Consider the following 26,761-nt stretch of genomic DNA (forward strand, 5'->3'; position numbering starts at 1 on the left):
GTCAAAAATAAAGATTACAGGAAACGCTCTTTTTTATTCAATAAACAGTTTTGAGCTTAGGAAGCATAAATGATACAGTTTCTTGCTTTACTTGGAATCGTAATTCAGGATTATGTTCAAAAACTATTGCTTCTTTCATATTTGAATAAACCCCCAACTTAAATACACCTATGCTCATCCAGAAGTCGACACCTGGATATTTAGCTACAGCCAGTTATCCTGTGGCAGTGATTGCCATTAATGTAAAAGTTCCTAACAAAATCATTACGCTGTGCATGACACAATATCTGTGGCATTATCCAAGTGGACTGGTACAGAAGCTGTTTTTCAACACTGAAGCTTGTTAAGTTTTAACAGTTTGTAAATGAGATAAAAAGTGTGTTTAACCCTCAATTAGTAAGTTAAGTGGAATATTTAGTGGTTTATACTGTAAAGGTGATCAATTAAGAAGAAAACCAGGAACTAGATAAGGCTTCCTTTAAATGCAATTTTGAAGATAGCCGAGTTCTTTGGGTCTGACATCTCAACTGTTCAGGATTCTCTTTGTGACAACCTTACAAACTTTTAAAAATAGAAATAAAATTATTACAAGTAATAACTAAAGTGGTCCAAGGCCATGCTGCCTGCCTATCTCTACATGTGGAAGTTCAATGAATTAAACAGGGTGGTTAACTGAGAGGCCCACATATCCTATCATTCTTTCCCTATCCTGTTTTAACTTACACTAGATCATTATCCCTTTTCCCTTGCATTGCCTTTTTGTTGTTTTATATAAATAAAAAAAAATAAAATAAACTTTTAAATCTTTTTGAAATCTAGAGTGATTACTGCTCTAGAATAATAATGTGCACTGATGGCTGAACACATTTAAGACAAGATCTCTCCAATTTTTAACACGCTTTTATTAGCTTCGGCTGTATCTATGTAACGGAATCTTTGAGCACAATTTTCACCAATTTCCAGAAGTCTGATTAATTTGAAACTTTGCATACGTATCAAGGACCGATGACAATGCAATAATTTGATCATAGTTTTCCATTATCCTTATAAGGACCGCCAGGATGAATAAATTCTTATATAGATCCTCTGCGATAGAGCTAGCGCGCGATCTGCGCTAACCAGCGTTCAAGTCTCCAATCAATCTGCGCTAACCCAGCATTTAAGTCTCCATTCGTCTCGGTATTCTCGGATGTGCTGACTCTCTTAATATAGTAATATAGATATCATAGTAAAAGTGAGGGCTCTGTGGTGTAATGGTAGCACATTCACCCGGCAAGTGAGAGATCCGGGTTCGAGTCCCGGCGGAGCAAGTACTTTTTGCGATTCAATATTTATTGAAATTATATATATCAGAATATAGCAATTATATGATAAAAATATAAAATGATTTACGATACGAAAAATTCAACTTAGTTAAGGGTGTAACATTTTATAATAGTATATCTCAAATAAGTAATAGTTTTAATACAGCTCAGTAAGAATGATAAATGATATATGCTAGCCAACATTACGTTTATTAAATACCACAGATCCTTCGTAGCTTAGATGCCAGCCTTCGATTTTTAAGACAATAATTATTCTAAAGAGAACTGCGAAGCTCCGAGTCTCCAGGGATCAGAGCCGACATCTTAAGTGCAAGCTCGAGGAGTCATATTGAGGCGATGCAGGTTGCTATTTCCCCATTGGTAAATATTAATAGGACAGAACCTTTAATGAGGCACCGATGACAGAAACGCACCAAGCGGGCAAAAACCTGTCCGACCCGACATCCTTGATCTAGGCTCGCGATAGTTTGCTGCTGGACAAGCCTATGTAGCACTTAGTCGAGTAAGATCTTTAGACGGTATTCGGATTGAAGAACTTGATTGCTCTAAGTTAACAGGAAATACCCCATGCAATAGTGAAGCTTTAAATGAAATGATGAGATTGCGGAATGATTTGTAACAAATACCACATTTCCACAAGAAACTAATTGATTAATCAAACTAAAAAATGAAAAATAAATAATAGTTTAAAAAATTAAAAAACACGCTTTTATAGCTAACCAAACTAAAAAATAGAAAATAATTTTTAATTGCAAAGAGTTTATATTATGGTAGTAGAAGGCAAAACAATCATTCATAGTCAATCACCTCAAAATAAAATTATAATAAAATTTAATTTATTAACAGAATAAATTAATTCAGAGTAAAAAGCGTGGGGTGCATTTTACTACATTTCATAAGTCTCCTCTCAAAGATAATTACCGATAGAATGATTGAAATATCTAATATATCAAGCACCCCACGCTTTTTACTCTGAATTAATTTATTCTGTTAATAACTTAAATTTTATTATAATTTTATTTTGAGGTGATTGACTATGAATGATTGTTTTGCCTTCTACTACCATAATATAAACTCTTTGCAATTAAAAATTATTTTCTATTTTTTAGTTTGGTTAGCTATAAAAGCGTGTTTTTTAGTTTTTTAAACTATTATTTATTATATGTTAACTGATTCAAGCTACCATCTTGATGGATGATTTTGGAATGTTGCCAGCAATATGGGACTGACTTTAATATAGCGGAATGTAAGCAAACGCTTATGTGTGCTGAGAATTGTACTTTAAAATATATACAATGAAGAAGTCATTTTTCCTGTAATAGAACAATTAATCTTACTGTATAAAACCCATTGCAGGCGAAAGGCACAGACTCAGCAGACCAAAGGCAAACACTGCGTGTCTTCTGTTCAGCATTTATCGATAACTATTTATTTCTGGAAATTTCCAAGAATTTCTATGCTCTCAACCAAGTTTGATATTTTGTTGTTTTCGTAGTAAAACAGCAAACATCTGGTAGAATTAGCTCAGACGTTCTGTCACATTACTGTAATTTTGTTTGTAAATGGTAGTCACTGGTCAGTCTTGTGTTTGGTTCACTTAAGAGTTTCAAATAATTTAAATGTGAATAAAATATTTTGGTTTCCTATTTATTTGTACAGATCTATTTATCTAATAAATATACAAACACCGTATAAAAATATGTTTCAGAATTCAATTAGAGCAATAAAGAACTGCCGTGAGAAAATCTTGCATGTACCACAGACTCACTCCAAATAACTTCTGCCACTGGGTATCAAGCGCTGAGGATTTTCACCATTCGGATTGGGTTAAAGAAAGAAAAAAATACATTTGCAACTTATTTTTACTTTACACCACTGGCACAAAAAGAAATACATCCCTCAGGATAGTACCAAAATTCATGCTCAGACCGTGTCAGCACTTCAATAGCAATGAGTACTGCATCAATTAATTAACCCACATAATGCTACTGGAAATTTAGGACACCTCTGTATTTTATATTAACTGTCTTTATTCGTGAGAATCTCAATATTCTACAGGCAGATTTGAATTAACTGAGGTAAGGATAAATTTACACCTTTATCCTTCCATAATAGGTATTAGACTCGCCATCACGCACAAGACTGATTTGACTGTTTCCATCATGCCAGTGACAACACGTGGACTTTGAACTTTATCGCTCAGCAATATGTCTTTTCTACTGACTTAATTTTAATGTTTCATTGATGATGTACTTTCTCAAGACTATCTGATGGTAGTACAGTATACTAAAATATTAAATAAATTGAAGTTGACCAAGTAATTGCTCAGAATTTCTAAAAATGGTTACAAAGTGTTTCAGGTAAATAACAGTAAATTAATAACCCAAGAATGGTAAGCATTAGTAAATATTAGGACACGCACCAGTTTTTTTTTTTTTGCACAAATACGCTGCCATTCGATCAGCAGACCTATCCAGCCAGCTAATCCTTTCTCTAACATGTCCAAAATCGGTGTAACTATTCTTCACTACCTTGTATACTATAACAGATTAAAATTTGAGGTCTTATTGTTGATAGCTTTAGTTATTCCCTGTTCTTGTGGCTACCTCTCCTTAATTCATTATTCTCTCCACACAGAACCTCAATTTCTTTGATTAATAGACCATTTGGGATATAGCCTAAATCAAAGAGGCCAGTTACTTAGTTTTATACAAAATAGCCTACTATGTTGAAGACTAAAACTATTTACAAAAATTTAAGTATACTACTAGGCCTATAGGAAATTTTTTAAAGTTGTTTTCGATGATTTTAGGTAATTTAATATGAGTAAAATAAATATTATCTTCTAATTTCTTTTCATTTAGGCCAAGATAAAATTTCTTGCCAATAACTTGCATCTCTTTACAACAAACTCAAATACTTATAACGTGATCAAGATAATTGCTACAGGAAATAAAGATTTCTTACTATACTTATGTCATACTAAAATGATAACTGGTGCCGGTTCACTAACCACCTAGAACAAGCAGGTCTTAGTCAATTAGTGTGCCCCATCACCATTTGATATAGGTTTGGTCAAACACACGGGAAGTAAAATGTAAAAGTAGAATTAAACTCAGAAAAAATTGTGAAAATATACTTACGGTTCGAATAAGACATGATGAATTTCTCTACTTGATTCTGGAGTCAGACCTACGCCCACTCAGTACAATCAGTACAAACACAGTCGCCGACCACTTCAAGTCAATCTCAAACAGAACACACTAACGCGAACACGAAGAGAGAACAGACGAACACTGCCAAATAAGGAGAGGAATAGAATTTCTTTTTGTGCTAAGTCATTGATCATACTAGGAAAATATTCACACTTTATTCCCGACAGCTAACGTTTACTTTTAAAATTTATAAGTCTATGATTGTGTTGCAACCCCAACAATAATTATCTTATCAGTGATAATATTAATTTACACAATCGGCTTACTTATTAACATGCTAATACTTTTTTAAGCTGTTATTTGTAGTTATTGCACATTTCAAAAGAAGAAAAATTAAAAATACGTTAATATCTTATTGTAGTACTGACTAATACGTAATTCTTCTCAACATTCATCCTCCTCAAAGAAGAAAATTTATTTTTAATTTAGTAGTATTGATAATCAATGCATACGCTTTATATGCATGGACATTGAGAACACCGACTAAGTTAAAATACAGTATTCGGTTTCCTTTAGGAAGTTTGGCGTGTTATTGTGTCAATCTATTTTTTAATTTTACCGGTATGCAGAAAGCTTGTTTATCCAGCTAGTTTCTCCGACTGTTCTCTAAAAGTGATTCTTTTATAACCCGCCTAGTATAGAATTTAACAGCTCCCCGGCTTCTCTAAACTCGATGTGTTCTATTTCAGAGAGATGATGCGTAGACATGCCGTTGTATTATATATTATACACTATATAAATGTGTGTGTGTTTGTGTGTAAGTATAAGTTGTATATATTTAGTAATTGAAAAAGACAACTCTCAAAGTATAAACCTAATAGCTTATATACAATATATGACCTAAAATCTCAATTTTAAACATCCTTCTTAGCGCATTCTATTATCTACTAATACTGCTTATTTCAACATTAAAGATTTAAATTGAGTTGAATGTATACAATAATTAATGGGGGATATATATTAGTCGCAGGGCCACCATTCGAAGAGGGTTGTGAACGAAAGTTGTAGTGGCTTTATATTTTTGTATTGTTTGCCTTTATGTTTTCAATCATTTCTTTTGTATGAGATTTGATTATAATTTTACACTTCAATGTATACGTAATAGTGTTGCAGATTTCTTAACGCACCTTTCCCTGTATTTGTTGCCGATTAACAGACATGTCTTATTTAAAAAATCAATTTCAATTTTTACTTCTGAAACAATTTTTTATGTAAATTAGTGCGGATTTGAAAAGTTTAAACGCACTTTTAATTTTAAAAAAAGCTCTTATAAAAATCTATTTAATTTGTTCAAACGTTTTTTTTTATCCAATACGTTACTTAAAAACTGTTTGCGAATTTAAAAGTATTATTACAAGTTTAGTTGTAATCAATACTCAAAAACCACAGTTTGTTGTTCTTTAAAATAGCTGTTAAATAATTAAAAACACCGTAGCAAATACTAGGAAGTAAGCAGATCAACAGAATGATCCATGTTTTACGGGTAGAGATCTGATGATGGGTGAGAATATCTGCTACACCACATGTCTATTAAGAATATTGCAATCTTCAAACTTTACGACTCCTAGTGGTAAACGAAAACATGTATTTGTGAGCTGGGTTGCATTTACATGAAGTCAGTTATCATAAGTACTCATGATCATAATCTCAGCTATTTTTATGTTTCCAGATAATTACTATTACGTGGGATGTTTTTCGTTTATCGCCACTTGATGAGAGTACAGATTTGGTAAAGCCTGTTTTGCAGTTAATGTATTGTACAGATTAATGTTTTTGACGTGACAACGTCTTAAATTAGGTTGCGGCTCGGAGTCACTCATGAAAAAGTGTAACGCCCGGTAACGTTACGATGCCCGTCCAGTGGGTCCGCCGCACGGGATCCGCACGGGATAAAGCAGATAACTGTGGGTCCGCCGCACGGGATAAAGCAGATAACTGTGGGTCCGCCGCACGGGATAAAGCAGATAACTGTGGGTCCGCCGCACGGGATAAAGCAGATAACTATGTTTATTCGTGAAAATGTGGAGTGCTTAGATTCGTCATTTACAACAACTACAACAATAAAGGTAAATAATTGTACACTGATATTTCATTATCGTAAACTATGATTGATTGATTAATTGTTAGATTGACACAAAAGTTGAGAAACTGAGTTTATAGGTTATGTCATACTATTGACAAATGTTGATAGTGTTAAGTAAATTATTAGTTTAAATCACTCTGCAATCAATCGTAATTCAGTCGATTGAGAAGAAACAGCGCGTATTGCTAGTCAAACATTTAAAATAACAAATTATAACCTCTAACCTGTCATAACAGTGCGACCAAACAAACGAACTAAACCGACCAATCACCACGCACGGAGTTAGAATTTAACTGTGTTTAGCAAGAATTTCAAATTCCAATTTTAGTAAATGTTTTATTCAACTTTACCATTTACAATAACAGATTTTAATTAATTTCAAATTATGTACAATGTTTTAGTAAACAAAATATATTTCTATAGTTAAAATTTGTGCAATTCTTATTTTCATTCAATTCCTTGTTCCTATTGTGCAATTTAATAATATTCATATCAATAAATATTCTACCGAGAAAAAGACGTTGTCACGTAAAATCTTCGCCCGTAAAACCGACTTTACAGGCAACCATAATTTTTTTTATTTTTAGAGTTGCAGTTTAAAAGGTAAAACCATTGTAAGTGCCATTCTTCCCATATTTAAACAACAAAAATATTGAAAAAAGTTTCCGCTAAAACAAATAAATAAATGTTTTTTTTCTATGAAATCAAAATACTTTTGAAAAGAGAGTGATAGTTGATAAATTCAATATTAAGGTACCATTGAATAAAATGTTCCTAGAAGTACTGTATGTTGCATATGAGTTGAATGGAACAATTAACAAATATATATTTTTTCTTCCTTTCACTAATGTTTTAAATTAGCAAGAACATAACGCCAATCGTTTAGTACATAAATAATATTAACTAGAGTACAGGTTACAGAGAAAAACTCGAATACAGCCATCAAACACTCTCTTATATAAATTTTGAATCATTTTAGTTTGCAAGAATAAAAAATTGTTCTTTTAAATTTAGCCAATAACAGAGTTGTATATACAGTATACAGTGCACGTCCAACTTCCAAGGTCAAGGTTAAAGTAAAGTCAAATACTCTTTATTGTCATGAAACATAAATGAATGCATTGGTTGGAGCCAAAATAACCATTCTAACATAATATTTAATTTATTAATAACTAACATGGCACATAATATAGCTCTGTACAGAATACAAACATTGTTTAATAAATATACCTTAAGCTCTCTTCTAAAACTATCTAGATCTAAAAGTGTTATTAAAACGTCGGTTATTGAGTTGAATAATATTATGGCATTATAAGAAGTGTGATTTAAAAAAAGTAAGACAGTCGCGTGATTTAACGACAGATGTGACTACTTCTTACAACAACTGTAAAAATATATCTTGAAAAAGAAAGTTTCATAATTATTAAATTTTTATTTTTATCTTTGCGAACGTTGTCTTGACAGTTCTTTTGAACGTAATTTAGCCAATCACTTCATGAGTAGTATTTTCATTTACTCTTACTTCTGTTTTCTGCCTGTTGTAAATTACAAATTCTGCTTCGTTGTTACAGAGCTTTCATTGCCACTTTTTTATTTTGTTTCGTGGATGTATCGGAATAATTGTCTTCGTTTTCCTCCATCACAGTTATTAGCTGAAAAAGGAATAAACAAATATTGTATATCTGTGAATCCAAATAATAATAATATATACGCTTTGTCAGAGCTGATTACAGACAACATTATCATTGCCTAGTTGTTGACTGATAGTATTTTTAGTAGAACATGTTTTAAATGGTATGTTAGTTCAGATCAAATAGTTTATATCAACGTTATGTTTACGTCTCGGTATTGCTGTCATTTTTCTCTGAAAGCATGTAGAAAATATAAACATGCTTGATGTTTCGTGACACAAAACCAAAGTTTTCCCCTTGCAAAACACACCGGCAAAGAAGTAGTCACTTGCTACAAAAATGTAGTGTTGAAAAGGGATATTTTTATTTATATTACTGTATTTAGATGTGGAATAAAAAATTGAAAAATACTATGGTTGTGTAAAAAAAATTAATGTGTAAAATATATAAACTTAAGGGAATGTTAGGATTTTAAACTTCTTAAAAAAAAGATTTGCAAGGCCTCTCTTAGACGAATTCCAACAATAATTCGCAATGCCTTCTTTTGTTAAAAATAAAAATACACTTAGAGTTAGTTATTTCTGATCTCCAGGATGCCATAGCGTAAGTCAAGTATAGGAAAATCAGAGCATAGTACGCTGTAAGAAGAACGGAAGTGTTTGTGAAGTTTGCAAGTCTACGTAGCACAAAAATTCTAAAACACATCTTATGTGCTACATTGTTTATATTTGGGGGAACATTCAAATTCATGTCGACATATCCAGAAACTTAACGTTGTGTTGATAAAAAACCCCACGTCATTGACCCAAAGATCTTATGCCATTGGTATACAACATGAACAAAAGAGGTCCGAGAATGGAACCTTGTGGGACTTCCGCCTTCATTGTTTTCACATCAGCATATCGCCTTAAAGTAAAACTATGAACGGAATACATCTCAACACTTGCCCGCGTTCCCTGAAATATAATGAAATACATTTCTTTGCTGCACCTTGTACTCCAATGATGCTTTCAAGTTTGTCTATTAGAAGATCATGGGAAACAATAACAAATGCCTTTTGTAGATAAAAAAAAACAGTAGCAGTCGTGGGACTGCCGATAGAAGTGAAAACGGAACTATTAAGTTGAGAGTAATTAACAATACGTTATAGTAGCAGTACTTCTGTAATTGTAAATGTGACGCGTTTTTAATTTTCCAATTTTAAAATCACGAAAAAATATTATCAAATAACTAGAAATCTATTTTACCACGCTAGTAAGATAAATCTTATACCGTAATAATACTCATTTCATGATGAAGAGGTTAAATATTAAAAACATAATTAAAATGAATAATGCTAAATTTTAAATACAAATATTCGTACAAATATTAAAAATGTTTAAAAATATATTCGTTGTTTTCATTATTCATTTATCTGTATAAAAATATGTTGTAATTGCTCAATATTAATAGTTAGTTAAACATAGAATACAAGTGAGTAAACACCGAGTGAACAACAGTGAGTTGAACACCGTTGTAAATAATACAGTTATTGCTACGGATAAAGTATATAATTGCAATAACAATTAAACCCACAATATTTTTAAAACTAATAAATTAGTTAAATTAACTTGGTTCTTTCGTAAAGGTATTTTTATTGCACAATAAATTAATTTATTGAGTTAATACGGTATCAGTGAGCCAATGCGCCAACTACAGTTCCGGCAGAAACGTTCACTCATCACTTCATACGCTACTACAGGCTAAACTAAACTTCCAATAAAAAAATGATAAATTACAAAAAAAATATTCATCTATTTTCACACAACTTTCTCGCTGACAAATTTTGTCTGACAAAAAAATAAAAAAAATCCTCGCTTACTACTTTTTTCTTGTCATTGTAAACGCTATGTAAAATGTAAACAATAATCAAAATTATTTCAAAATTTTTTTAATATTTAAAAATGTAACCAATAGATTGCCAATATTAAGAGCTTTAATTTGACGCATCTTACAGAATTGTACGACATTGGCTTCACTTTTAAATCGCGAGAGGAAGCCGTAAAGGTCACTGATTTTCGCAGTCTGTTTTCATACTCCGCCAGGACAGTTTTAACACAGCGAGACTGACTTTTTCATGCAGGTTAGTAGTCCGCGGCCAAGTCTACGGTTAAAAAACACAGCGAGACTGACTTTTTCATGCAGGTTAGTATCATTAGCATGTCGGTGACGCGAACCGAGGATTTTACCCTCTACCAAAACGCTCAACGCGCCTAAAGAAGTTTTCACTTCAAAAAACACTCCTGAGGCAGATTTCCCTTTATCCATAGCATTAAACACCTTATCCAAAAGTGTAAACATCGCACAGTTCACCAGCCTTTCACAAAATCTAAACCGATTGTTGTAAATATTGTTTTCAGTACAATCTAACAAGGCTTCATGGTTACCAATCAATCCATAGTTGAAGAGAAAATAACTGACACACTGACAGCTGCAGTTGGCAATTATTGATAAGATAAGCAAACAAACATAAACTTGAAAAGTTTAAAATATGTACCGGGAGCCGGGGAATGAGTTTTATGCAGGTATTTGTTCTTTACAGTTATAATATAGATATTTTAACAAAGAAGTGAATATAGTTGCAGAAGGCGTGTTTACAAGATTTTGGAAAATTACCTGGAAGTTCTATATATACAGGTAATAGATTGATCTAACATTAGACTATACTTTTATAAATAGTATGTCTGTCCTCTACTAGACTACAACTTTTTTTGTTACCATTGACAATCCGTAGATTGGGATTTCAAAGGTGTCTATTTAGTCAGAACATTACCTTTTATACAATGGCATCTATTGTTTGATGTATTTATTTAACAATAATTGTTGGTGACATAATACTAAGGCTGCAGTATAATAAGCGGCCACCAACAATATCAAGTCAATTATAATTATGATTATGAATATCTAAACTATCGAATACAAAAACATTTTATATATAGATATCCATAATTAATCATTGCCAGCTGTTTCTATTTAGCCTACCAAAAGAATAATGTTTAAAATTAATTCAGTAAAGTAAAATCATATAAGTATGTACTGTATAGGTAAGAACGATAGAAATGAATATGCCATTTTGGTCTCAAAATGTATTTGTAAACATTGTACAATGTTTAAATTGGTTAGCCCTACAACGTAATGATCATGATGGTGGTGATTCATTTGAGCATTTTTTTAAAATACTCTTTAATATTGAGTAGCAATATCATTCCAAATTAATTAAAACAAGATAGTCATTTGTATGGTATTGAGTAATTGACGCAAGTACATTGGGGATGTAACTTACATGTGTTATTTACTGTAGTTCTAAACTTATTTTTCAAAAAAATAAAGTTAATTTTTAACAATACTGGTGATCATTCATTTAAGTTTAATACATTCACCCACTGCGGCAAAGGTATGTACTTTTATGTGGCAAAATTCAAACTAATGATTTTACATTCAGTTGTTGCTATTTTGGCTGATTACTCAATAAAATCATCATATTAGATGATAACTTACTATGTTTTTTACACTTCAGTAATAAAAAAGGACTGCTGTACATATAGGATCTGGATAGCCTGTATTTTAGACGAAGACAGTTTTTTTTAAGTAGATATAAAAGTACAGTGCTGGCCAAATTATTAGACTAAAGCACATTTTTTGTTTTTTTCTTCTCAATGTTTACTAAAAAATTTAATTTAATTTCATGTTGGTATATGTTAAAGTATATACCCTCATTCGTGTGTTACTTTAGAATAGTATTAGCAGAAAATTTTGTAATTTTATGTTGGCAGGTGGCAACACTGCCTGTTTTGTTTATCATCTGCCTTTACAAATATACCAACTCCATAACCACAATCAGGTTACAGTTAATTTTTCATGTGGTTAACATGTTTTAGGTTCAGTAGATCTTTCTATTAGTGTGTTCTGTTATGATTAAAGTAAGTTTAAGGTCATTTGTGAGTGTATGAAACCACTTTTTTACTTCCTTATTGGCTATTTATAAAATTATCAGGAAATGGGTAAAAAGAGGACCTTTCATCAAGGAAATGTGCTGTGGCCAAGGTTCTTTTGGAAGAACAACATTACATACTGAAATAGCACACAGACTAAGTATTTTACAGAAGTCAGTTAGTAGGATAAAGAAAACACTTGATATCAGTGGTATTTATAAATCCAGCCGTATCGGAAAATGTGGCCGGAAGAAAGCGTTTAGTCCAAGGATGGCCAGAAAGTTGAAAAACATGACACTAGTCAGTAGAAAAATGACCAGCAAGGTTCTTAGTGACCAGTTAAGAGATTATGGCACAAATGTTTCGCCCAGGACCATCAGAAGAACCTTGAATGGACAAGGTCTTCAAGCATGCAGGCCTACAAAAAACAAAAAATAACACCAGCAATGGCTAAGAAGAGATTGGAATGGGCCAAAGGCATTCGGTTCACTGATGATGATTAGAACAAGGTACAGTACTCTCAGGATTCAGTAACAGGATTCAGTACTATTGTAAAGTAACACACAAATGAGGGTATATACTTTAACATATACCAACATGAAATTAAAATTTATTTAGTAAAAATTGAGAAGTTAACATATACCAACATGAAATTAAAATTTATTTAGTAAAAATTGAGAAGTTAAAACAAAAAAATATGCTTTAGTCTAATAATTTGGCCAGCACTGTATAATAATTTATTAGTAATTAACTAGTTGTGTTAATTGATATTGAAAAAGACCAGAAATACTCTAGGTGACCTTGATTTTCTCGTGGTATGAATTTATTTACATTCTCACCGTACTACTATTTTGATAATGTTAACAACAAAGATGCCTAGAGACAAAAACAACTAAAAATCAAGTAATGAGCTACCTTAGTACAAATAATAATGTAAATTAAATACCTTAAATAATGTAATATAAGAACCTTTACGCTGCTTCCGGAGTGACAGGATATTCAGGATGGGTAAGGTTAGGGAGTAGGGCCGCCTCCTATGAAGATCCATGAGGAAGAATTAGGGCACTACATTTCATAGTCATGTCTCCATGGAAGAAAGGGAGGCCAGCTCTGAACCAGCCTCTCCAATCAAAGTAGGGAGAGAGTGGCATACTCTTGTTGAGGCTAGCAAGAACCTTTGAGGTTAGGGAACAAACCCCACCAACTCCAACAGTCATCTCCCACAGTAGAATAGACCTATCGAATTGCCCATAAACCCCAGAATCTCGACATTTGCGGTTAGTGATGTGCCGCTCCTGGACATCCATAAGGTTGCTCAGATTTAAGTGACACATCGGTTTTTGCTGTGCCCAGTGGTGGGTTCAACTGGAAGGTATAAACCAGCCAGAAGTGATCCTTGTTGGGTTCCTTACAACATTTATTCCATCAAAGAAGAAATCTACTGTAGCGCTATTGTCCTTGCTGCCTTGTCGAAAAATTCTCAGAACGGAGTTGAACTAGAGATAGATACGGTCATGATGTTCCAATATAAATAAGTGGTGAGATCTAGTGGTAAGGGAGACACGAAATCAGATTAGCTCCAACAGAGGGGACAGGTCACTACGAGTTGAGAACTTTATAGGGGAACGTGATATCAGAGACTTGTCTTCTGACCTCAAGTGGATGGAATCCATAGACGCTCATGCTGACCAGAGCATGGGCATCGGGACTTCTGGCTGCCTCTCTCAGATCCAAGAACCAGATTTAAGCAATGTAACTGTTTTAACTGTGGTCCTGCATATAGCATATAAAAAGTGAAGCATCACAGAGGTGTGGCATGTTTATTCCCCCCCAAAAAAAACATAGAAAAATTATTATATGAAAAATAACATATTTATTTACGGACATTTTAAGGGCTATATGTGAGTGTGTTTCACTGATATTGTCTGGATAGAACATGTCTTCATCTAGATTACACTTGATTTTGTAGTCAGGGTGTCTCTGATGTCAAAACATTCAAAATATTCATTTAGAGCTTCTTCGTCTCCACTTTTTTTTTAGATCTCTTCAGATGGATGTGGACTTGATATTCCAGCAGTGAAGTCTGTAACAGTGTCAGATTTCAGATGCTGCATTAAGTGGTAGGTGAAATGTAGCTGCACCCAAAATTCTATTGTATTGTTGAACTCAACAAAGATTATACCATTAATATAGACCGATCATGGACTTCTAAAAAATATAGTGTTTAATGGTCACAGAATGTCTAGCCAGGAGAATTATTATAAATAAATTTATAATTTTCTATGAAAACTAAAATATGTTAAGCGTTTGATAATAATTAAACATGTTTGTAAATATTAGAAAATAAAGCTGTTATAATTCGTCTTTAACACGTTCGCTGCTGCAAAACGGACAACCATACACGACGAGTGCTGAGAGCACACTGACTGGGTTTCTAAAACAATGGCGCTGTGCAGTAGATCTACGTCATGCGCGCCTGGCGCGAGGCAGCCGTGCAGTAGATCTACCGCAACCGCATTGAACGTGTTAAGGAACCAAGGATATTTTATTGATATTATCCGAAGGCCACTATATTTGGAAGATATTTTTTACTGAAGACCTACAACAACTAAGTTATTAGAAACAACAGACTTTATTTGACTTCCTGTGAAAATCGTATGTTATTGTGACAATTGGTTCCTGTTTTCTGCCTTCCAAAACTGAGCGATGTCAGCAATCTTGGCTAAAAGGGGGTCGATCTGTCCCTATATACTATTAGTTATTAATTTATATAAATAGGTAAATACATACATAAGTGTTATAAATATCAAAAGAACAAGTGCTCATCTTATGTGAGGTATTATTTCAAGGGATGTTTTCTTTTTTTGCCAAAAGGGTGGGATGGCGTTGAATGCGTTACTGAAGCCTGCACTGATATCTTGCAATGGGGAAATTAAAAAAGCTAAATTGGTAATGGTAATAACTTACTGTACGAGGTAGAGGATTCTTGGTTCGTACTGTATATGGAAATTAGTCCAAGTACTCACCACAATTTGTACAATACAGGCTAAGAAAAAGTATATTGTAAGGTATATTCTCATAATTTGTATTGAATTATAAGTTTTAATTGTGCACTGTTTAGATGACAACATCAAGTAGAACTGCTTCAAGTATCTTTGCCAATTATGCCAGAGAGATCGAACTTCACTGGAAGTATAAAGAAAGGCAGAGGAAGCAATTTTTGTTCAATTCACCTCAGGTAATGATTTTTTTCATATTTTACAAGTTCTTTAAGATGTATCCAAATAAGTTGTAATAAATGTACAGATAACTCAGAATTTCATCTTAACATGTCTCAGTTTTTAATTAGCACATTGACTGAGTAGATATCTTCACGATGTTGGTGTTGAAATTTTGATGTATCTGTTGATGATACTAATCCACAGCGAGTGACATATGTGAGTCCTACTACTGTGTGATGATTTCCCAGTAAAATTTAAACCATTCATCATGACATACAAATTGATATATTTGTGGAAAGAAAATAGTTACAAATTGATATATTTGTGGAAAGAAAATAGTTTCAAAAAATGGTGAAACAAAAATAGTAAACATTTCAACTACTAACCTGTGGTTGTTATGTTGATAGCAGCACAATGTGTATTCTCTAAGAGAAGTGGTTGCTTTCACTGCAAAGGCCTGATGTGCAAAATATTTATATTTGTATACATAAGTACAAATATGCATATTTGTGTATGTCTATTTTGAGGAGCTTTGAAAGTAATACATTACTTTCAAATCTTCTCAGCAACAACTTTGTGTGTAAAAATTGTCTTCAGTACTTTGAAGAATGTGAAATTAGCCAAAGATTGGTCATGTTGGCAAAACTCTAAATTACTTTGATGATTTCAACTTAGAAACAGTTTTGTTGATTGTTTCAGCTCCAACTTCGAAGTCACTTGGTCGGATGGCTTAAAAATATATCTGAAAAACTGAAAGTGTCATACAGAACTATACATCTAGCTGTTTACATACTTGATACCTTTATGGATAACCATTCAATTTCCAAAGATCGACTTGGGTTTGTCGCTCTTGTTTGTCTGATGTTGGCAGGTTTGTGAAATATTTGTTTTAATTACTAACTCAAGTATGATTGAATTGTGTTTAAAAATGTTTATAAAACTATAAATGTTCTTGTTGAATTTTAATTCTAGTTCCTAGTTATGATTTTGTTTGTGATATATATTTATGAAGAGTTCTCTCCAGAGGTTTCTCATATTTTCAGAATTTTTTAATCCTGTTACTTCAAAACCAAGTTTTTTATGACTTGCGATTTTGATTATACAACCTTTTTGTACTTTATTATTATACAATTATACAACCTATGTTTTGTGTTATCATCTTTTACATGGGATGAGTAGCGTGTGGAACATGTTTTCGTAAAAACTGACTAATGGTTACATAAGTTATTTCATGAAAACTCAATTGAAACTAGATAAAAATCTAACCTAGACTGCCCAGAACTCTTCTAGAATACAATGTCTAACGACAATGACTAGGATATAATTTTAATGACAAATCTCCTCATATTTTAGTGACATGTGTTTTTATTTAAATACTAAATTGTTTGTATTGTTACTTTAACCACTTGTATTTCAGTTATGTGGGACTGATGATGTTTTCTTTGAAAACGAAAGGCCTCACAGAAATAAAATTGAATGATTATAGGAGCATTTTTTAATATATATTTTTTTAAATTTAGTAATCTATTCCAATAAGAAAGAAGCTGACACAATGTACTCTATTCTTGTTTAGTGTTTATTCTAATTTCAGACAGTCCACTGAGGACACAGGACAGTAACATATACATTATATCGATGTTATAAGATTATCTGAGTGTTTATAATCGCATCCTGTATACTAGAGTGGCTGATTTTACAACATGTTTTTGCTAACTGATAATACCTATAAAAGTGTCAATCATAAAGGTATTTCATACGTAAAGTGTAAGCACACTTACATAATGGCTTGTATCAGCAAAACTACTACCCACCTGTTTAACCCTAGAAGTGTGTGAAGCTCATCATTCATGCGCTTAGAAAAAGCTGTGTGTTGTGCGGAAGCACATTAATGCGATTTAGTATTTTTTATTAGAAGTACTATTTATTGACAAGATATATGGGTGATATTTATACCATTGTATTCAGGAAGTTCTAAACTACAGTGTGTACAGGTAGGTAGTGAGTTTGGTAAACTTTATAAAAATATCATTTTGAAATCTCTTCTCATGATAACATATAGTAAAACATAACATTTATAAATCATGGTAACTGTTTCTAGAATGATGAAAAAAAATGACGTGCTATAATGTATATATAAAACAGGTTTAGTATTTTGTACGGATTGTTTACAAAAGGCTTGCAACATACACAAAAACCACACCCAATCTAAGTGATTTAGCATGTATGAAGTCTAGGGTTAATGTTTTAGTATGAAATGCCAGAAATAATGACTTAAAACAAAAATATTTCAATAGTTACCCTTTCAGTACACATCGAGCAAAAATTGAGTAAAAGATTAACACTGAAGTAGCCCATGTTGTAAGCCATAATTATGTGAGAAATTCAGGGCAATAATTAGGCATTCTACAAAGTTACAGGAGAAAATTTGAACTTTTCCTTAGTTTATGGCATTCAAATAAAAAATGTATAAACACATGTGTAACAAGAGAATAACATTTAATAAAAAATAAATCTACATTTAAGGCTTTTCCAAATAGGTGTGATTTCAAAACTTATCTCACTACATGTTGGGTTGGTTAGTTTACAAAATAAGCGTAAAGAATTGAAGTGTGGAAAAAGTGTTTGTTGTTTGTATGTTGTAAATGTAAAAAATCAGTTGTAAATTTTTTTGGAGAAATACATTAGTCACATAAATGTTTTTTTGGATGATGCACATTATCCAAGTGTTTTCCAAGTTTTTAGTTCCTTATCTGAGCCCTTATACATAAGTTAGTGGAACAACTCAGTTAAGTCATACTTCTTCTGAAGTCAGGCAATTTTGGCAACCAATATTAAATAAAGAATGAAATTGGAAACCTAATCAAACTATAAAAAGCAATTCGAGGTTTTGTAAAGGTATTGTTTTGAGATCTAAGAAAAAACTTGCCCATCCCCCTCCTCCCAAATATCATAATTCATCTTGTCTTCCTAGTGCCATAGGGTTTGCTGGTATTAGGTAAGGAAAAGGTTGTTCAATTAGGTTTTCAAGTATTTGACCAAAATATCCACTAATTTCAATGGATGAGGTAGTAAAATAGCTTAATTATCTTTTCTTTTAATTCAATTTAAATACAGGATAGAATTTGAAGCTTGTAATGGACCTGGTTGACCAAAATTGTACAATGAGATTTATTTTTGGATGAACCACTTTTTTGAGATATTAATTGTCCAAAAACAAAAAAATTTTTAAATGAGTCACGCTATTTATAATTGTTTTATGGTAAAATTAATATTTATAGAATAAATGATAATTAAAATGTAATAACTGGAATATGAAATTTTAGCTAAATTTGAAGAGCTGGATTCGAAGATTCCAAAAATCTCAGAACTGAACAAATACGATGGGTACCGCTATTCTAGTAAGGATTTCATAAGTGTGGAGGTGATGGTACTCAAGTTTTTGGACTTCGGGCTGACTCAACCAACGATCGCACACTTTGCCGAGTATTACACCATGGTCACCATCATGCCTCATGACCTCAAGTCTGTGAAATTCTCCTTCCGCCGTTTGGCTGACATTGCTTGCAACATGGTTGCAGAGCTGTTGGATATCTGTTTAAAAGGTAATTTATGTTTTAGATCCCGTTTGGTGTGTTATTGAGCAAAAGTGCTGTAGAATTTATGATGATATTATTTTGTTCATCTTGTAAATAAAAATAATCTATGGTTAATTGTTTTATTGAATCAAACGTTCTGTAGGAGCTAACTGTTGACATGTACCATTATTGGTAACAAGGTATAATTTCTATGGACTGTTTATAAAGTTCTGAAGTACAATAGTTGTTAGTGATGGGTAATGTTTAGTATTCAATTCATTTTTTTTATAACAATAAGTCAATATACAGTTTTGTGTTATATTATAGTATGAGACATATCAGTGCAAGCTAGAGTTGTGGCGTGATGTTGCCAACTGTATCAATTAAATACAACAATCGAACAATTGTTACTGCTTATCTTTACCTCTCATCCGTCTTCCTGAATCCTTTACCTTCACAATTTAAATTAACACGTGTTTACACTTCGACACATAACGTGAGCATAAAATAAAAACATAAAGAATAATCTAACGCCGAAGAACAAAACAGATGTAAACAACCGGGAAAAAGCTAGATGTCATCACATTGTCTCATACTGAGAATCAGCTGATATGACAATGTGGAAACGATGCAAGTTGAGGGAGGAAGTGGGCTGCCTTAACTGCCCAAACAGCCAGGCTTACATTGATGTGTCTCTTACTATAAGTTCTATGAGTTGTATCTGATTATGTAAACTCTGGCCCAATGACCTCAGCCTCTCAGTCATGTATAGCTGGATATTTTTATGTAGAACTGGTATCTGTATGATGGTTCAGCCTTTAAATTCCATTATTTCCTGATAATCTTGTTGGCAAAATTAAATTCAGTTTACTTTATGCATAGGTTCTGGTTAATTGTGTATCATTGGACATCACATCATAAGAACAGTATATTTCTCTAGTTTTCAAAATATTAACTGTGGTTTATAGTGCACAAAATTACAAAATTTTTATCATACAAAAAGAGCTATATGATTAATATCTTTTATAAAGATCTTTTATAAATAATGGTTAGAGCTCCTATAAAACAAGACATAACTTTGTTTCTTACAATCTTTATTCCTCTAGTAAACTGGAACAATCGACTTTCTAAATGACATGCAAAATAATCAACAAACTATCTCGTAAATTGACAACAAATGTAGTATTTAATAAATTATTTCATAAAAAGAAAAAAGATACCTTGCAAACTATGCATTTTACTGCTTGGAGGAATGTTTTAAAACAACTACACCTGTAATAATGGATATAGTAAAATGAGGTAGATCATTCATATATCTCAAATTGTAATGACAACTCTATTCGACAATAATTTTATTAATATTATTTATTATGACTTTTCCTGATGTACAATCCATATAACAACAAAATTGTTAAATAAACATCTAATGTCTTATGTGAGGCCTGCCATATGCGTATGTGGCCAAAGAAATCTGGACTTCGCAGTCAGATTGTTGTACTACTGTAACCTTAAACCCTAAGAGCAAGAGCATCAAGTCCCTAGAACCAGACATACTACTATCTTTTGGTGGTCATATAGTCTAAGGTGTCAAGCTTTGGGTGTGAGTTACCTATTGGAGTAGACACTAGGGGACTGAGTGCCAAGTCTCGTGCTGGTTACGTGGTATGTGTAGTCCACCAGTTTAGTCGGAAGTGTTGTCATTGTTTTCGTTTGTCAGCCAACATGCAAGGTTAGATGCGTTGTTTATTTTTGTTTAGTTGTGAGATTGATCATATTGGAGTGTGAAAAATTGCATGGAAGATGTAATTATTTCCCATGCTAAAAAACCGTATGCCAATTCAAAATTTGTGTGAGAATGAAGAACGTCAAGATGAAGGCTATTCGGATTATTTTCCAACTTATTGCACAGTATTATTTGTAGTTAATTATAAAGTTATTTTTTGTACAGTGAATAAAAATAGTAGAATTTCCTAGGAAGCAAGGAGTTTGAGTAAATTTCCAGCAAAATCATAAAATACATTACTCATAATGTTTTTGATTATTTTATTTATTTAAAAACCTTGTCATATTTTAGGTAAAGTATGTTAAAGTTAGTTAGTAAATAATTAAAAGTAACGAAAATGTGTTTTAAAGGTTAAAAATATATATATATAGTATATGTACAAAATTATTAATCCTCTTACAATTAATAGTTTCATTTACATATATGGTATTTAGTATATTCAATGAAAGTTTTATTGTAAATACAGTGGTAAAATATTAAGCTTCTCCTCAAATACTCACACTATTCAGAAGTAGTTGATGAAAATATTAATATTATATGTTGTTGAAATTGAAGAGCATATTACCGATATTACATAGTTGTAATAAATGTTGATTTTTTTTGTAATCAAATAGTCATTAAAAATCATGTGAGTAAACTGTTAATATAATGTTCATATGGTGAATGTTCTTTGAGTTTTAGAAGATTGAATTATTTTTACATGTATTTCCCCCTGTAGTGTTTGTTCCCCGTGGAATCTATAAAAACATTTTTATAATTGATAATCTTGCACTTCTGTTTTAATCCATGAAAGTGCTGATTGATTCGTTAAAACCTTCTTAAAAGTGCTATTTCTTTTAAAAGTGTTCTCAAGTTCAAAAGTGCCAAAGTGTTTTGCCAGTACAAAATGTTATTTGGTATTCACCAACTGCATTGGTAGTTAGCTCTATTTTGTCTGTTGTAAATTGATGTTTGAGATACACTGGTTTTGCTGATAATTACTTTAGCAGTAATGTTTGTGTTAGGGATAAATCGTCTATGCTGATAAATGGATTTTGCTGTTTTTCCTTTCTTTTAACTGAATTTAATTCTAACTCTGTCCTAATTGTTTATAGTTGTAATTGCACTTGAATGTAAAACTTTATAATAATATTGTTTGTTTCTGTATAGCCACTGGATTGTTTATATATCAACTTCCAGAAAATGTTCCTTGCAACTTTAGCAGTCACTATTCTGTTTATGTCTGTCAGTTACCTGAATAGTGTGATATAATCTCTTATGGTGCAAATGAAAGATTGAGGGTCATCTTCATCTGACTTTCCCTTAAAAGAGTTATTATTTACATAAAAATAGCTCATCTTCATTTTGTTGGTTAGCCAAATCTAAACGTGTTAAACAAAGTACAATAGTAGACAGATGAACAAACAAATCACTTGGATCAAAGGAAAGAATAGAGACTGGATGAAGGAAGCAAAATTATGTGTGATTAATAGATGACATAAGTAACACAAATCTTTGTATTCGTTCAACTGTCTAGTAAGATTTGTAACAAGTATGATCAATTATAGAAACCGTGTCTGAAACTTGAAACTTTGTGTAACGGTATGAATAGCTGGCTATAGGTTCACAGCATTCAAAGAATTAAGTTACAGAGAATGGACATTTGTTGGCAGAAGTGAGATTCCTGCAGCATCCACCATCAAAGGTGGCGGCAGCTTGCATCCTGGTGACTCGGAAACGTCTGAGCTTGTCCCCAGCATGGACTCCTGTTCTCGCTGAGGTTACCGGCTACAAGGAGGACAGCCTCAACTTCTGCACCAACCTACTGATGTGGTCAGTGGTGGACATCTTGTACTATTTTATATTTAAATTTATACAAAATCCAAGACATGTTTATCTCGTATTGTAGATCTTTATCGTTCTCTGTGGAAATGTAGCTAGATATTGATAAATGTTATTAGAGTAGCTTGCACCAGAACAGTCCGATGACAGTGAGGCAGTGTTGCCATATAGCTGCTTACCGTCAGCTGTTCCCAGATGTTGATACGGATCAGTAGTTGTTCATACAATATGTAAAACTGGCAGCAGTGTTACTGCAGGGTGTAATGGGGAACAGTTAACATCGGACTATACCATCCAGTCATTTTTTGTAATGTTGAACTGAAAAAATAATGTTATATATTATACATAAAACATTGAAATAGGGAAGGACCATGCCTCGTAAACATTGTAACTTCAAAGCTAGTCAAATTTGGAAATAGCCGACATCTGCAAAGTTTGATTTAGTTTGTGTGAAAACTTTGTGTATATTTGATGATTGTAATATTTATATAACAATGCACGTTAGATCCTTCAAAGAAACAGCCAGAATTTCAAATAAACTAACAAGCGCAATGCAGTATTATTGGTCAGTAAACACTTGCAAAACAAGAATAAAATGATGCTCATAAGACCTGATGTTGTTCTTCATATCACTTAAATTGAAAATTGTTTCTAAACTAAAAGAATGGAACAACATGATAACCTAAATCACCAATTAGATTTAGATGGTATCATGAAAATGAGACATAAACAAGACAATGGACATGTGACAGTCATTGTTAGCCGATTCAACTATGAAGCCAAAATAAATTCAGATTCTAATATCGATTAGAGGAGAATTATTTGTGTAATCGATCATATGATTGAAGCTATTTATTGTTGAATTAATAGGCTTTTGAATAATTCAAAACATTACTGGCCAACATTATTTTATACTGTATAAAAGACTAAAAGTGCATAATGCATAAACGTTGATTTTCAATGTTTGCCAGTATTAGGGTTAATCAGCTTGAGTATGCTTAATTAAAAGTAAACAACTGAAATGGCACTTTAACCAATAGATACTATAAACTACACCGACCTGTGCATTCAACTAGTTGAGTTATGCTACCATCTCTTGTTTGATGTAGGTCAAAACAATTAATCCCCTCGCCCACTGCACCTCCTACCCATCAGTCTCCTTAACCACTAATCTTGATGTACCTATGGTTAATTACAGTTTTCATCTGTTCCTGTAGGTGTACGAGAGGGTACCCAAAAGAAACCGGAATTATTTTTTAAAAGCTATATATTTTCAAATATTTTACAAAAAAAAACCTTATCCCATTCAAATTATTCTTCATTACAACTAATACATTTGTACCACTGGTGTTTCCACCGTTTGAAACATTTGTTGTACTCATCTTTAGAAATAGCTGATAGCTCCTACCTCGGTTTTTTCTTGACCTCTTCGATGTTGTCAAATCGGTGTCCTCTCATGCCCCTTTTCATGCATGTAAAATAAGAAAAATTCGCAAGGTGCCAGGTCAGGCGAGTAAAGTGTGTGGGGCCATTTTTAGCCAAAAACTGTCTAACAAGGACAGACAGTGTGTGTGCAAATGCATTGTCGTGGAGGAAAAACCAGTCTCTTGTCTGCTACAAACCTGGTCTTTTTTGGCAAACACTGTTGCGCAATATTCTTAAAACTTCCAAGTAAATGGTTTGATTGTTGGTCTGACCTGGGGGATCAAACTCTGAATGAACTAAGCTCTTGGCATCAGAAAAGCAAATTAGCAACATTTTTTGGACGGGGTGACGATGACGTCTACCATTGGGTTGACTGTTTCTTTGTTTCTGAGTCATAACCATCGTACCATGATTCATTACCAGTAATTTGACAGAAAATCTTGATCAATTTCAAGGTGTTCTTTCAAAACACTATATGTTTCAACTTGATGTCCCTTTTAATCATCAGAACCCAAGGAACAAACTTGGCAGCAACTCTTTTCATTACAAAATCTTCTGTTAAAATTCGCTGAACAGGGCTACAATATAACCCACTAATCTCTGACATTTGATCAATCAGATCAATTGGATCAGATGGTCTATGAGCACAAGCTGTTGAATTTTTTTCAATATTTTCGTTGGTTTGGGCAGTCGATGGATGTCCAAAACGAGGTTTGTCATCAATCGACATGTTGCCATTTTTAAAACGAAGAAACTATGGGTACACTTGGGTTTTTTCCTATAGCGTCATCTTGATAAGCTGTTTTTAACATTAAAACAGTTTCAGCAGCATTTTTACCGAGTTGAAAAAAAATTTCATCATAAAAAACTAAACAAGAACAAAACAGCACTAGCATAAACAATCACTACAGATGAACGGAACAAGCCAGATTGACAAAAACAGATGGCACTGAACTGGCTATTAGCTGCGCCTTATACGCCTGGCGGCAGAAATGTGTATTACACAAGCTCCATCCACGGCAATGCTATTCTGGATTCTTTTGGGTACTTCCCTGTAAAACCCTTTTGAGACCCTAAAAGTTTTTAGCTGGTTCTCTGTATAAATTACCTGCTCTAACCTGAAGAACTCTTTCAGCCCAAAATGTGTTTCTACTTAAAACAGGCAGCAAAAAGTGTATTACGTATTAGTATTATATACATTTTTTTCACTTAGGTGATAGTTATAATTTACACGCCAATGAAATTCTGCTACAATAATTTTGATTGTACCAATTAATCTCCAGATTTGCATAATATAAACACAACACTGTTTTACTGTTGGGCAGTTAATGTAACAATATTTATTACTTGTTTCAGTAAAATACAACAGGAGAACGTGCGCAGGAAGCAGTGGGTCAACTCCCCGGATCATGGATATATATCAGATGCTCCTTAAATATGCCACTGTTGAAACCAGTCTTATAAGTCTGATCTGTTTTGTTATTTTGTAGTTAAGACTAAAAAAAGTGTTATTTATTTTTAATTTTTGTTTGTTAAGTGATATGTAAACATTGAAGGCTGATGCATCTGTGATTTAATATCGTACACTATATTTATAAAGTAATTCTTACTATAGTATTATTTTAAAATTAGTCAGTTTGATTTACGATTAGATCTAAGTAGTTTGAAACATTATTTTTTATTGTTCTGTAGCCAAAGTTGTTTTTTAGTTTGTTAAAGTTGCACGTTATTAGGTGAGCAAAAGCTTATCTTGTGGTGAGCCTTAAGATGATAATCTCTAGTGATCAATCTTTGTTGCAGTGTCTTTGTTAAAATTTATAAGTAAGTATAATTAAGAGTTTGTAATTAAAGGACATAAAACACAAATTTATTTATTGTTAATGAACTCAATGTTTCCTATGTGATTTTTTTTATCTGTATGGAGGAGATATAATATCAATCCCCCACCCACATTTGTATAACCCCATCTGGACACATTAACTGATACAGTGGCATGTGGTAGGTATAATACAAGATGGGCTAAGCATTAAATCTTTTTTTCAGAGGAGGTATAAAAATGCGTGACTGCATGAACGCTTGACCTTACCAAGCAAACAAGTGTGGGGCTCTCCATCAGGATATTCCTGAAGGCATACCCACAAAAAAAAACCCCTCCTCTTCTTGGACCAGCCTTGAAATGTTGTTCCCAATACTTCGGGCCAGGCCTTTTGTTAGAGCCGTATAAACTCTCATATGATTTTCTTTTTACCTAGATTAGTTATTTACGATCTAGAGTCATCTTTTTCCCCCTTAGGATTTTCTCCACGTATTTGCCCAGCATTCCTGTCCTGGGAGCATAACTCTAATGATATCAGAGATCTTCTTCCTGCAACTGCATAGTCAGCTCTCTTCATTCTTCTGTTCATCGTCTGAACCAAAGGAAGGTATGTTCCCCATCATCCCGAGGTGAATCTCCAAAAATGCAAGCAGGGAACTCCCGTTTCTCCATCCTGTGCAGGCACAATCCAAAATAACTGTGGCCCAACAAGAACTGAGTGAAGAAGAAGCCCACCTTGTCGTGCTGTCTCCATCCACTCTTTGATGTTACCGATCAACTTTTTCATCCAACTTCCGCAGGTTTCAGCATCCCAGCGAACTTGCCAACTCAGCATTGCTCACAACTTTTGCAACTCGCTCTGCTTCTTCAACTCCGAGCTCTTTCTTACTGTAAA

General features: G+C 32.9%; 2 protein-coding genes across 4 annotated transcripts in view; one reads left to right on the top strand and one right to left on the bottom strand.

Annotated features, from left to right (window-relative positions):
- LOC124353025 (actin-interacting protein 1) overlaps positions 1–4,631 on the bottom strand; it is a 37,372-nt gene extending 32,741 nt beyond the window's left edge. Inside the window, exon 1 of the mRNA XM_046802815.1 lies at positions 4,469–4,631. Within this exon, the coding sequence (XP_046658771.1) occupies positions 4,469–4,484 (16 nt within the window). The 5' untranslated portion in view covers positions 4,485–4,631. The remainder of the gene's footprint in view (positions 1–4,468) is intronic.
- A 6,063-nt stretch (positions 4,632–10,694) lies between these two features.
- Positions 10,695–25,916, top strand: LOC124353026 (cyclin-J). 3 transcript variants are annotated; one of them, XM_046802816.1, is made up of 6 exons: positions 10,695–10,818; positions 15,347–15,463; positions 16,146–16,317; positions 18,770–19,048; positions 22,457–22,616; positions 25,407–25,916. In XM_046802816.1, exons 1-6 carry the CDS (start codon positions 10,804–10,806, stop codon positions 25,483–25,485), a joined length of 822 nt encoding a protein of 273 aa, XP_046658772.1. In that variant the 5' UTR covers positions 10,695–10,803; the 3' UTR covers positions 25,486–25,916. The 3 variants fall into 3 exon arrangements, with proteins under 3 accessions (XP_046658772.1, XP_046658773.1, XP_046658774.1); XM_046802817.1 differs by having other exon boundaries at positions 10,737–10,930; XM_046802818.1 differs by lacking the exon at positions 10,695–10,818 and adding an exon at positions 12,515–12,734.
- The last annotated feature ends 845 nt before the right edge of the window (positions 25,917–26,761 follow it).

Source organism: Homalodisca vitripennis, chromosome 1 (assembly GCF_021130785.1).
Source record: "Homalodisca vitripennis isolate AUS2020 chromosome 1, UT_GWSS_2.1, whole genome shotgun sequence".
In the NCBI taxonomy this organism is placed as follows: Eukaryota; Metazoa; Arthropoda; class Insecta; order Hemiptera; family Cicadellidae; genus Homalodisca; species Homalodisca vitripennis.

Bases quoted from the DNA above. Each gene is read 5' to 3' on its own strand.
- LOC124353026 (XM_046802816.1), top strand. The intron at 15,464-16,145 runs GTAATGATTTTT...TGATTGTTTCAG, and splicing joins TTTTGTTCAATTCACCTCAG to CTCCAACTTCGAAGTCACTT. The intron at 22,617-25,406 runs GTCAGTGGTGGA...TACTTGTTTCAG, and splicing joins TGCACCAACCTACTGATGTG to TAAAATACAACAGGAGAACG.